Source organism: Chiloscyllium plagiosum, unplaced genomic scaffold (genome assembly GCF_037043375.1).
Source record: "Chiloscyllium plagiosum isolate Xiang-an unplaced genomic scaffold, Cpla_swu_hap1 HiC_scaffold_12, whole genome shotgun sequence".
Lineage (NCBI taxonomy): Eukaryota > Metazoa > Chordata > Chondrichthyes > Orectolobiformes > Hemiscylliidae > Chiloscyllium > Chiloscyllium plagiosum.
The window spans coordinates 31,371,398-31,385,392 of NW_028270150.1; the positions used below are offsets into that span (position 1 = coordinate 31,371,398).

The 13,995-nt window shown below is 42.6% G+C and overlaps 1 protein-coding gene across 3 annotated transcripts in view; it reads right to left on the reverse strand.

The window, feature by feature from the left end:
• The window catches only part of eva1c (eva-1 homolog C (C. elegans)), a 157,468-nt gene extending 152,106 nt beyond the window's left edge, over window positions 1-5,362 (reverse strand). Inside the window, exons 1-2 of one of the 3 annotated variants that reach the window (XM_043701326.2) lie at window positions 5,175-5,362; window positions 993-1,196 (exon numbers count right to left, since the gene is read on the reverse strand). In XM_043701326.2, coding sequence (XP_043557261.2) covers window positions 993-1,101 — 109 coding nt within the window. In that variant the 5' untranslated portion in view covers window positions 1,102-1,196; window positions 5,175-5,362. Of the gene's footprint in view, window positions 1-992; window positions 1,197-3,632; window positions 5,106-5,174 lie in introns of those variants that run through there. The other 2 variants (XM_043701327.2, XM_043701324.2) reach the window with 2 other exon arrangements.
• Between the last annotated feature and the right edge of the window lie 8,633 nt (window positions 5,363-13,995).

The following is a 13,995-nucleotide window of genomic DNA, read 5'->3' on the forward strand; positions in this document are numbered from 1 at the left end:
CTTATGGTCCTACTCCACAGCTACCTAATTAAGGAACAGCACTCCGAAAGCTAGTGCTTCCAATTATACTTGTTGGACGATAACCTGGTGTTTTTAACTTTACATTTGACTTAACCAGCAATGCCCACATGCCATAAACTAAAACAGTGAAGGTGTGGGAGTAGATTGACCTTTGGTCATTTGCTAGTTATGTGCTGCCCAAAGGGAAACCTCGGATTATTTAAACAAAGTGAATTTTATAAATAAAAAGATTATACAAACTCGCTCCAAAAGAAAGTTCCCACCACTAAGGAACAAAGCAGCAGTCTACTGAGGCAAATTCTATTGTATTGATATGCTTAACTAGACATTTCAATAGTCGGCATAACTAGCAAAAGAGAGTTCACAATGTCAACATTATCATTACCATTTACTTAATGTGCAGGACAAATACTTATAATTATATCTCTATTTATATCTACTCACAAGTAAACATTTTACAAAATTTTCTGCAATTCAAATTTTAGAAACACCCATGCTTAAATATTAATCAATGATAGCTAATTGAAGAGACTGAAAAGTTGATTACAATATCTATTATTTAAAGCTGAGGTTAAAAGGAACACAACAATGATGAACAGCCCCATCCACCACTCTTTGCCATCTTATTGGTAATGACAAACTCAGAATCAGATTTGCAATAGGAAGGTTCAAGGCTCCTCTCTCTCACATATCATCCCATTCTGTATGTTTCAGGATACAACTTCAAGTTCAGCTTTAATCTTCAAACAATTTATTTGACAGAAAAGTTTTAAACACAGTCAACATTCACTGACTGGATGCACAATGTCATTCCATAATCCTCATATCAACGATAATAATCAGTGAAGTGCTTGACGTACACGGCAATAACGTGTCAAATTAAACTAAAATAGACATTTACAAACACTTAAACTCTTGATCACATTATTGACTACTTGGTAGAGTGTTTTTTAAATAAAATGTTCCCTTACCTGAAAAAATACCTGAAGCGCCCATCTCTTTGGTCCAAATAAGTAGAACATAGATCACACTGAGAAGCACTGGTATCTGTCTCCTATGACATCCATCAAGCAGGTGCATCGTGTATTGACAACTAGCAGTTCACATCGTTTTAAATTTTTCTCTGACCACCCATCTCCAGGTGACGTCCTCCTCAGGTGTGTAGGTCACAGGCCCTGGACAGCCAGAAAAAGAGCAGTTGTCACCAAGTTGCCCCAAGTAAATAATGCAACACAAAACCTCACAGGTACACTTACCTGAAGTGTGTGATAGACACAAAGACAAGTGCACAGCACAGCACCCAAGATTTGTGAGGACAGCACAGACACTCAAGTGAGAGTATGACGACAGTATAGGCACCCATTTGAGCGACATGTAGAGACAGTTTAGAAATGCAGTGTATGGAACATGAGCTCAGCATAAAAATCCCACTAGAGGAACATGAGGACTGTGTAGAAATCCAATTTAAGAGTGATGAGAACAGTATTGAATGGCCATATGTGGAACATAGGACAGTATAGATCCACACCTGAGGGACATGAAGATGGTACAGAAACCCCACTTGAGGAACAGGAGAACAGTATAGAAAGCCCACCTGAGGAGCAGTGGGACAGGATAGAAACCCCACCTGAGGGGAATGATGAGAGTATACAAACACCACCTAAGGGGCCTGACGACAGTACAGAAAATCATCTGAGGAGCACGGGGACAGGATAGAAATGCCAGCTGAGGAGCAGGGGGATAGTATAGAGACCCAGACTGAGGAGCAAGGAAACAGTATAGAAACCCAACTTGAGGGATAGGGGCACAGTATAGAAACCCCACCTGAGGAGCACGGGGACATGATAGAAATGCCACCTGAGGATCAGGGGGACAGTATAGAAACCCCACCTGAGGAGCAGGGGGACAGTAAAGAAAACCCCACCTGAGGGGCAGGGACACAGTATAGAAACCCCATCTGAGGGGCAAGGGGACAGTAGAGAAACCCCACCTGAGGAGCAGGGGGACAGTATAGAAACCCCATCTGAGGGGCAAGGGGACAGTAGAGAAACCCGACCTGAGGGGCAAGGGGACAGGATAGAAACCCCATCTGAGGGGCAAGGGGACAGGATAGAAATGCCACCTGAGGAGCAGGGAGACAGTATAGAAACCCCACCTGAGGAGCAGGGGGTGGTATAGAAACCCCACCTGAGGAGCAGGGGGACAGGATAGAAACCCCACCTGAGGGGCAAGGGGACAGGATAGAAACCCCACCTGAGGGGCAGGGGGACAGGATAGAAACCCCACCTGAGGAGCAGGGGGACAGGATAGAAACCCCACCTGAGGGGCAGGGGGACAGGATAGAAACCCCACCTGAGGGGCAGGGGGACAGTAAAGAAAACCCCACCTGAGGAGCAGGGAAACAGTATAGAAACCCCCACCTGAGGAGCAGGGGGACAGTAAAGAAAACCCCACCTGAGGAGCAGGGGGACAGTATAGAAACCCGACCTGAGGAGCAGGGTGACAGGATAGAAACCCCACCTAAGGAGCAGGGGGACAGTAAAGAAAACCCCACCTGAGGAGCAGGGGGACAGTAAAGAAACCCGACCTGAGGAGCAGGGGGACAGTATAGAAACCCCACCTAAGGAGCAGGGGGACAGTACAGAAACCTCACCTGAGGAGCAGGGGGACAGTATAGAAACCCCACCTCAGGGGCAAGGGGACAGTATAAAAACCCGACCTGAGGGGCAGGGGGACTATATAGAAACCCCACCTGAGGGGCAGGGGGACTATATAGAAACGCCACCTGAGGGGCAGGGAGACAGTAGAGAAACCCCACCTGAGGGGCAAGGGGACAGTAGAGAAACCCCACCTGAGGGGCAAGGGGACAGTAGAGAAACCCCACCTGAGGGGCAAGGGGACAGTATAGAAACCCCACCTGAGGGGCAGGGGGACAATAAAGAAAACCCCATCTGAGGGGCAGGGGGACAGTATAGAAACCACACCTGAGGGGCAGTGGGAGAGTATAGAAACCACACCTGAGGAGCAGGGGGACAGTATAGAAACCCCACCTGAGGAGCAGGGGGACAGTAAAGAAAACCCCACCTGAGGGGCACGGGGACAGTATAGAAACCCCACCTGAGGGGCAGGGGAACAGTATAGAAACCCCACCTGAGGGGCAGGGGAACAGTATAGAAACCACACCTGAGGGGCAGGGAGACAGTATAGACACGCCACCTGAGGAGATTGGGGACAGTATAGAAACCCCACCTGAGGGGCAAGGGGACAGTATAGAAACCCCACCTGAGGGGCAAGGGGACAGTATAGAAACCCCACCTGAGGGGCAAGGGGACAGTATAGAAACCCCACCTGAGGGGCAGGGGGACAGTATAGAAACCCCATCTGAGGAGATTGGGGACAGTTTAGAAACCGCACCTGAGGATATTGGGGACTTATAGAAAACCCACCTGAGGGCAGGGGGACAGTATAGAAAACCCACTTGAGGGGCAGGGGAACAGTATAGAAACCCCACCAGAGGAGATTGGGGTCAGTATAGAAACCCCACCTGAGGATATTGGGGACAGTTTAGAAACCGCACCTGAAGAGCAGGGGGACAGTATAGAACCCAATACCTGAAACGGTGCGAGGGTTGAATCACAGAGGCCGGCACGCCCAGTTCTGGCTGTGCGCCAGTGCTCCGAGTTTCCGCGTTATATTACCACCAGTTTGACTGAGCTGTATTGCCTCCAGTTCTGGATGCGTTTTTGTCTCGAACTGCCAGCGTGCACCACTCAATGTAGGTTGCTGTCTCTTGGTGTACGGTATAGTGCAGACGCTCTCTGTCCCCGCGTGTGTCCACTACCAGCGCATATCCAAAACTGCGCTACGGAGCGAACAGTTTTCCTCACCGCGCCATCCTGTTCGCTTGCCAATACTTGTTGGCAGTGCCGTCCCGAATTGGTTTAAATTTCCAGTCCAGTGGAGTTGGCATTGATTTGTAAACTTGCAGTTCCAGTAAGCGCTCCACACCCAGATAGTGTCGGCTGTCTCTTCACCACCAGACTGTACCAGGGGCTTTCCGCTGGACTGTCATCCCTAGCTTACTAGGGTCGGCTCCTTTAAAAAGGTGCAAATCTCAATTTTTTTCTTTTAAAAGCACTTCCTCATCGCGCAATTCAGGTGCGTTTGTTAAATGATTGAATTCGAGAAAATTAAGTATATTGGCCGCTGAGTGTAATCATGTTTAAAATCTCTTGGAGGTAGGAAAGTCTTCAGTTGTATCTTGTCCCCTTGTGAAGTAAACCCTCCTCAGGTCCTTTTACTAGAGAAGTTGCAGCATCAATTCCCAATTTGAGGGCTATTTTCCAACAGTGCTAGATTTTCCATCATTTATCCACCCTGCTCCTCCTCCCGGTGACCCTTGTTTTCCCAAGTGGATGAACGCGGGAGGAGTCAGGCTGACTGAGCTCTGAAACTGTTTAGCTTCTGTCCCGTCCCCATGGCTGGAGAGAGTGTGAGTCTCTCAGCCTCCGGGCCCTCCTCGGTTTGCCGACCTCTCCTGACACGCTCTATTCCCACCTCAGCTTCAGGTAATCCTCAATCGGCGACCATACACGGTCCCGTGTAACCCTCAAATCAAAAGCTCGCGCCGATTCCTTTTCCCACTTCATCTGTTTCTGCGTCAGACTTTCCCCGCACGGGGCTCGCCAATGGCGTGTCTAAATGTAAAACACGTCCGATTGGCTTTCTGACCTTTGGGTGAAAATAAAGAAAACAGCCGCCAGTGTTTTGGTGGTTGAATTGACAACATGAAGCGTCACGAAGTGTGGGCGGAACGTGTTGCAAATGCTGCTCCCCTCGCCAGCCCGAAACTAATGGAGGCTTCAAACTTTTTCTCTCCCCAACCCCCTTGTGGATCAAGGACATGAGAATAATCTAAGAAGTTGGTTTAGAGTCTCACACAAGGCAGCTTGATGTGTACTGGATAGATCATATAGTTGATATACATTCCAAAAGTGCTATATCGTTACCGCTCGTCACTCAAAGCTATAGGACTGCTAGGTACATGAAAATATAGCGCGCAGCAGATAAAACGCGGTGCCAAGGCAAGAAAGATGGCAAGAGGTTCCTATTGCTTTGACTAATTCCCCACATCAACAAGGAAAACTACGCACCTGTGACGTCTACTGGGTTGTTTTGTTTCTGAGCTCAGTTGCTTTAAAGTGCAGAGTATTCGGCTTTCGATGCACCTTAGACAACTGGATGTCAGCATTGACCTTTTGAAAAATATTTTCAATGCAGTTTCCTCTATGACAAGGGCATTCAAAAACAGGTATTCCCCGGTTTTCTACCTGACCCCCATGCACACGGCTGGTGCACACTGACTGGTGTAACATGTTTCAGGTATTAGAGTAAATATTAACTGTTACTGTTACTGTGCATTCTGTAAAAGAAGTCCCATTGTAGTGCAGCGCGCTCCCTCTGGTGGAACTTGAGTCCGAATTGACTGAAAAATACGAAATCTCAGAATCGCAGCATTGCTACAGCGCGGAAGGAGGCCATTCGACCCCCATTATTTCTGCTGGCATTTCCCTTCGTGCCACTCCTCCGTCACCCCACTCCTGCCCCCTTTCCCAAACCCCCCAAATTCTTCCTTTTCAATGAAAAAAACTAATTCCTTTTAGACCGCTTCCACCACCCTCTCAGGCAGAGCATTCCTGATCCTCGACTGGTTCTGTGAAAAACGTTTGCTTTCTCATATCACGTTTGCTTCTTCTGTTAGTTATTTTGAATCTGTGCCCTCTGGTTCAATCCTTTCATGAGTGGGGAACAGTTTCTCTCTATCTATTCCGTCCCCTTCTCATTTTGCACACTTGTATCTAATCACTTTTCAACATTTCTTTTTCCAAAGAAAATAGTTCCAATCTGTTAAACCTATCCTAGAGTTCCTCATCCCTGAAACCATTCTTATCGGGGTTTTTTTTGCACTTTCCCTATGCCTTCTTAGCCGTTCTAAAGTACAGTGCCCTGAACTGGACAAAATACTCCAGCAAAGGTCAAACTGGTGTCTTATACAATTAATCTCCTTGCTCTTGTACTCCATGGCCCTTTTACCAAAGCTGAGGATACTGTACATAATTTAACTGTCCTCTCTCAACCTGTCCTGCCAACTTCAATGACTTATGCACATATACATTCAAATCCCTCTGCTCCTGCACCCTCTTTATAATTGCAGATTTTATTTTATATTGAGTCTCTGCAGTCTTCATAACAAAATGAATCACTTCACATTTCTCCATATCAGACTTCATCTGGTATCCATCTATATTCTCAAAACTTATCTAGGGCCCTTTGAATTTCTACACCGTCCTCTTCACAGTTATAGTGCTTTCAAATTTTATGTCATTCACAAATCTTTGAAATTATCCTATGTACACCAAGATCAAGATCATCAATAAATGTCAGGATAAACAAGCAACACTGATCCCTTGGAACGTCCAGACAAATCTTCTGCCAGCTCAAAGAATATCCATTAACCACTGCGCTCTGTTTCGTGTCACTCAGCCAATGTTGTATCCATGTTGTTACTGTCCTTTTCTTCTTTGAGCTGTAACTTTGTTCACAGTTCTGTGGTGTGGCATTGTATCAAGTATTTGTATCATATTTCTCCCAAACATCAAGTAACTGTTTGCTCCCTTGTATTCTGTATTTTAACGACCATTAACTATCACACCCTCTTTTATTTTTCATGGTAATAACTAACAGTATCTACGACTCATCCTTTGAATCCAAAATATGATGTTCTATTATCATATTTCATGAAGTTTCAGTTGAATTAGTTTTGAATGCATCAACTCAGTGCAAAGCACTACAATTTCAATGTCATTTGAGTGAATACTTCTTCACAATACACAGTATGCCAAATACTGCAGTCAACAACATAAAAATATGTATCACAAAAGATAATGTAGCCAATGGAGCCCTTTTTCTATGGAATCTATATGAAATATCTTATAATGAACTGAAAACAGGGGATAATTTGTCATATTACCAAAATATGGAAGTTAACAATTTTTATCCTACTCCAACTATCCATGTATGCTGAAATAATTTCAATCAGATTTTCAGGTGGCTTTTCCTGAATCATTGTAATTGCTGATAGGAGCATTAAAGAGCCTTACTGGGGAAAAATGTCATGCCTTTAATCTGATTTGTATATTTTTAAACAACCTGTTCAGTCATATATTATACCTCTGGTATAGGTGGGACTTGAACAATTTTTGTTTTCAATTCTTCCAGCTGCTCTGTTGGGATTTGAACCATTTATACATAGTATTAGCCTAGACCATTGGATTATTCATCCAGTGACATTACCACTATGACACCATTGCCTGAAAGACATATTCTTTGAGTCCATGTGTTTAGACATGTTATGACACATGCCTGGAGAGTAGTGGGATTTGAACCTAGACCTTTTGAGAGATAGAGAATGTGACCACTGTTCCACAAGAACACCAAAGGATTTGGAGTTAAACTACTTGAATATGTTATGATGTACCTGCAGAGCAATTGCAATGTCAATCTTTTGGTCTGGAAGTAGTCACATCACAAGAGCCTTTGATTTCAAATCTTCCATGGCGGGAATCAAGCCCCATCATCAGAGCATTACCTTGAGTCCCTGTATTACTAGTCTAGTAACATTACTACTACATCACTGACTCTTCATCCTTTAGTTTAGTTCAGCTTTACAACTGGCACAGCGTGTAATAATTTTAGACAATCCTTTTGCTGGATTTAAAATCATACCTAACTATTATAAGTTAATACTAAGGATGAGAGATTTGAAAATTTCGGATGTAGCATTAACTAATGTATTTTATACATCTGGCTTTATGTCTGTTTATCTATCTATCCATCTACCTACCTACCTATCTGTCTATCTTTCTATCCATCTATCTGTCTGTTGATCTTGCTAACGTCCAGAGTTCACTATTGAAATACATTTTTATATATCACTATAACTCCCTTCATTTAAAAAGCCCTTTCCATGCCCAAATCCAACCTTCAAAATTTATTTACTTTACTTAGCTTCTCTCTGTTCACACTTCGATTTAATGATCCACTTTCTTGAATTGTCTGCCTATTTATCTTACTCGTCCACTTGTAGCTTCTTTTCCTATTTCTTTGAATAAGCTTTTGGCCATCAGGGCTTATATCCCTTTTTGGCTTAGCATCTATTTATTTATGATTTTGCCTCTTTAAAGTGCATCTTTGTTTTACTATAAAGGTGGTTATATATAATTGCAAGTTGTTGCTGTAATAAGGGATGGATAATATTTGTTATTGACCAGGCTGAGCCCACTCAAAAGATTTCAAGAAAGTAGTCCAGACCCTAACTTTGCTAGTTGTTTAAGCAGGTGTACAGGAGAGATTCCAGGAGAAATGCAGCTGGTCAAACCACTCATTTTAAACAAAACAGAATTTATTTACAAGATTACTGAATGAAACACAAACAAAAGAGAACAGAATACAGAATAACTTAACCTATCTGAAAACCCAACAGATAATGATACCAAATACTTGCAACAAATCCCATAAACACCCTTTTGCACAAAAGGTAAAATCAAACACAGGGTCTTACAGGAGAGAAGTCAGAGAGAGAGGGTTCCACCCTCAACCTGCTTCTTTGGATCCAACAACTTTTCAATGCTACTGCTAAAAACCAAGGAGAAAATGAGGACTGCAGATGCTGGAGACCAGAGTCGAAAAGTGTAGTGCTAGAAAAGCACACCACGTCAGGCAGCATTCGAGGAGCTAAAAACCAAACCAAACCAGAGAAAAGCTGAGCTGGGAAACTGGCCACTCCCCTTTCATTATACGAGTTTTCCTTCCAAAAACTTGAAAAGCTGATGCCTGAGGCAGTATTTGTTAGCTATAATCAAACTGGCCCTAAAATCCTTCAACTTAGATTTTTCAGAGTTTGTGTCTTTTACGGTCTTTCTGAAAAAAAAAACAAGGACAACATAGCCTTGTTAAAGGAGCAGCTTTGTCACATATTTGTCTTTCCTTGTAGCCTATAATCTTTCTTTTACAAGTACTTTTAACAGTATCATCCTCACAGGAATTGTACACTGCTCTTCTCTCCTGATAGTACTTTGGAGGCCCAGACAGGCCAGCTCTACTAACATTATCATTGGTGCAACATCACTGAATTGTGCAGTCATCTCCTGGTTTCACATATTGATTCCTACAAGTGAGTTGTGTTTGTCGTTTACCAGATTTGGACCACTAACTCTGCAGCCGCTATTAACTGCAGCAGTTACTTTAATTCAAATCACAAACACAGGAATTCAGGCCCCTGGATCAAGCCATTTGGCTGGTGAGAGTTTGTCAGAAAATATGGAAATTAGTGCCAACCTAGAAATTCAAATGGAACAAGATCTCTGTAAACAATCACTTCCATTTACTTAATTTCATGATGCAAAAACACACAACCACAATTTATTATCCTCATATCAATGTGAGATCTCAGGTTTATTGATTTAATTTAATGATAGAATGAAGATGAATGAAATGCCGTGTACAAATCATTATTAATATTGATTAAGGATACACAACCAAACCATTAAAACACGTGAAGGTGACAGAGGAAACTTGAAATAAATTTGTTGAAATGTTCCAGTTTGGATTTGTTGCAATTTAGTTTTAGATACTGGATCTGAGCAGGGCTGGAATGAAGATTGTTTTACATACTCTATGATAGGCAGGAATAGCAAGTTTTGAGAAGATGTATAGCTCAGGTTGAGGGTCTGGATGTAAGTTTGCTCACTGAGCTGGAAGGTTTGTTTTCAGACGTTTTGTCACCATTCTAGGTAACATCATCAGTGAGCCTCTGGATGACACACTGGCCCGCTTTCTATTTATGTGTTTAGGTTTCCTTGGATTGGTTATGTCATTTCCTGTGCTGATGTCATTTCCTGTCACAATGTCATTTCCAGTTCTTTTTCTCACGAGGCGGTAAATGGGATCCAAGTCAATGTGTTTGATGGTAGAGTTCCAGTTGGAATGCCATGCTTCTTGGAATTCTCATGCATGTCTCTGTTTGGCTTGTTCTAGGATAGATATGTTGTCCAGTCGAAGTGGTGTCCTTCCTCATCTGTATGTAAGGATATGAGTGAGAGTTGGTCATGTCTTTTTGTGACTAGTTGATGTTCATTTATCTTGGTGGCTAGTTTTCCACCTGTTTGTTCAATGTATTGTTTCTTACAGTTCTTGCAAGGTATTTTGTAAATGACATTAGTCTTGTTTGTTGTCTGTATAGGGTCTTTCAACTTCATTAGCTGCTGTTTTATTGTTTTGGTGAGTTTGTGGGCTACCATGATGTCAAGAGTCCTGAGTTGTCTGGCAGTCATTTCCGATAAGTCTTTGATGTAGTGGAGAGTGGCTAACGTTTCTGGATGCATTTAGTCTGCTTGTCTGGGTTTGTTGCTGAGAAATCAGCGGACTGTGTTCATTGGGTACCCGTACCTTTTGAATACACTGTATAGGTGAGTTTCCTCTGGTCTTTGTAGTTCCTCTGTGCTGTAGTGTTTGGTTGCTCAATGAAATAATGTTCTAATGCAGCTTCATTTGTGGATGTTGGGAATGATTGCTCCTGTAGTTCAGTATTTGGTCAATATGTGTTGTTGTCCTGTAGACAGTGGTTTGAATTTCCCCATCGGCTGTTCGCTCTACTGCGCTATCTAGGAATGGCAGTTTGTTGTTATTTTCCTCATCTTTAGTGAATTTTATGCCAGTAACGGTATTATTGATGGTCTTTAAGGTTTCCTCTAATTTGTTTCATTTGGTGATGGCAAAGGTGTCAGCCACGTAGCGGACCCAAAGTTTGGGTTGGATGGTTGGCAGAGCTGTTTGTTCGAGTCTCTGCATTACTGCCGCTTCTAAGAACCCTGATATCGGAGATCCCATGGATGTTCCGGTGGTTTGTTTATAGGTTTTGTTGTTGAAGGTGAAGTGGGTGATAAGGCATAGATCCTCTAGCTTGACGATACTGCCCTTGTTGGTGAAGTTTGGTGTTTGGTATATGTGCACTTGGTTCTTCTAATATTGTAGTCAGTGTTTCCTTGCCAGGTTGATGTTGTTGGATATGAACAGGGCTATTACATCAAAGGAGACCATTATTTCATCCTCTTATATCTTGGTGTCATTGGTCTTCAGGAATTCTTGGGTGGAGTGGATGGAGTGGTGTGAGTCTTCTACTGAGTATTTTAGTCTTTAGTGTAGCTCCTTGGCAAATCTGTAATTTGGTGTTCCAGGTAGCGAGACCATGAGTCTGAGGGGGGTTTCCTGGTTTGTGAATTTTGGGTAATCTGTAGAAGCATGGTGTGTTGGATCCAACTGGTTCCATTTTTTGGAAGTCGATCTTACTTATTTCTCCAGATTTCTGAAGTTTATTGAGAAGGGCTGTGATGCAATTCACTAGTTGTGGGGTCGGGTCTATTGCCACTTAATAGTGTTAGTATCTGCAAGTAGTGCATTCACTTTCTCACTGTAGTATCTTGATTTAAAATGACTGTCAAGCATCCTCTGTCTGCAGGTAAGATAACGTTTTTATCTTTTTTTTAATCTTTCTAGTGCAATTCATTCTTGTGTATTGAGCGTGTTTCCTTTCTTTTTCCTGCTTAATGTTGATGCAACTGTCTAATAGTTTGCTGGATTTCTTCTGTGAGTTGGTTGTCTTTCAGGGTTGTTTCTAATGCTGCAAATAAATCTTTCTTGTTTATATCCTGGAAGTTGTCATTTCATCCTCTTGCTAAGATGGCTTTTTCAGTGTCTATTAAGGGTCGATCAGATAAGATTTTTATCCATGCCTCTGTGTTGTCTGTGTTGTTATTTTGTGTAAGTTTGTCTAGTTTTTTTTTTGCATGTCTATTCTTTTCATTTTCTGTGTTTGTCACAGTCTAATGTTTATGGGCTTGTTGTGCAGCTTCTGTCATTTCATGATCTGTTGCATTACTGAGTAGAGATTTTTGACACAAAATTTCCCGGTTGTATATACGGAGTCTGTTGTGGGCATCATTAATCATTTCTCTAAGTATTCTGTGGCCGTTTCATTCTGCTATTCTTTTGGTTAGTGGGTGTTAAGGAGAGGTTTGAATTTAAGACATTCAGGTAGTACCTGTTTCCTTAGGCATTTGTGCAGGAAGTACAGCTGTTTTCAGGTGGCGCTCTGTCAGATGGCATTGGTTTCCCATTTTCAGGCCTGTTTTAGCAGATTGCACCCATAGGTGTTAGTGAGTTTTTGAGATGATTTGTAGCTCAGGTTAAGGTTCTAGGTGTAGATTTGTTCGCTGAGCTGGAAGGTTCGTTTTCAGACGTTTTGTCACCATACTAAATAGCATCATCGGAAATGACTGCCAGACTACTCAGACCACTTGGCATTACGGTAGCCCACAAACCCACCAACACACTAAAACAGCAACTAATGAACTTGAAAGACCCTATACAGACAACAAGCAAAACTAATATCATTTACAAAATATCTGGGAAGAACTGTAACAAACACTACATTGGGCAAACAGGCAGAAAACTAGCCACCAGGGTACACAAAATCAACTAGTCACAAAAAGCCATGACCCACTCTCACTATTATCCTTACATACAGATGAGAAAGGACACCACTTCGACTGGGACAACACATCCATCCGAGGACAAGCCAAACAGAGACATGCATGAGAATTCCTACAAGCATGGCATTCCAACGGGAACTCAGCCAACAAACACATTGACTTGGATCCCATTTAACACTCCCTGAGAAAAAGAACTGGAAATCACATCATCACAGGAAATGGTGTCACCACAGGAAATGAAATTGCTAACTCAAGGAACCCTAAACGCATAAATAGAAAGTGGGCCATACCACCAGAGCTTCATCCAGAGGCTCACTGATGATGTTACCTAGTATAGTGACAAAACATCTGAAATTGAACCTTCCAGCTCAGTGAGCAAAACTACATCCAAAGGCAGGTATTGTTAGGACCCATATGATTACCAATAGCAAAAGCTTTTACTTGGAGAAATTGAACAGAAAAGTTTTCCAATATAAGAAGAAAGTTTTGCCAGGTAGACAAGGTGTTGATCCTAGCATTGATTAGATCTCTGTTCAAGGAAGAGGCATAACACCCACTTGCCCATCCTGGTGAGACTGGAGGTGTAAATGGACTAGACAGCCAATAATAAAGAAGATATGGAATTATTAACACTTAACATTGCAGCCAGCATCCAAAGATTCACTTATCAGTGATTGGAAGAGACTGGAAAAGAAAAGATAAAGTTAAAAGAGAAAGCAATAAGTTATGTAGAGCAACAACAGGTTGGAATAGTGGATGTGGCTATTCCTATTTGTTGTTCTTGGAAAGGGAGCAGAAAAGGCAATGTGGAATAAATTCAATTAGGGGCAATTGGAGTAAAATCTCCAGAGGAGATGAAGTTGATGATAGTTTGGGAAATGATAGTTTTATGTTCAGTGCTGGTACTGTGGTCAAAGGAAGGTAGGAGAACGTGCAAGTTGGCTTCACATTTCCTTAAGGGGGTGCAGTTATATTCTTTATGGAAGTCAACAGTTCATTCAACAGTTCCACGTGAATGGGAATGATACAGGAATGAATCACTTGGCAGAAGTTCAGTAAAAGGACAAAAGTAAAATACTGTGCATCCTGGTGATCTGAAATTAAAGCGGAAAGTCTGGCAGCATAGGCGGAGAAAGATACACAGTAAGCATTTTGAGTTCAATCATGGATGATGGCCTGACTTGGATAGACACATCTGATCCGTTTCCTATGCTCGGTGTGGGCTGCATGTGACCACATCTCCGCTGGCCAAATTTCAAGAGAGCTGGAAATGTGTTGCTGGAAAGGCGCAGCAGGTCAGGCAGCATCCAGGGAACAGGAGAATCAACGTTTCGGGCATAAGCCCTTCTTCAGGAATGAGGCTTGA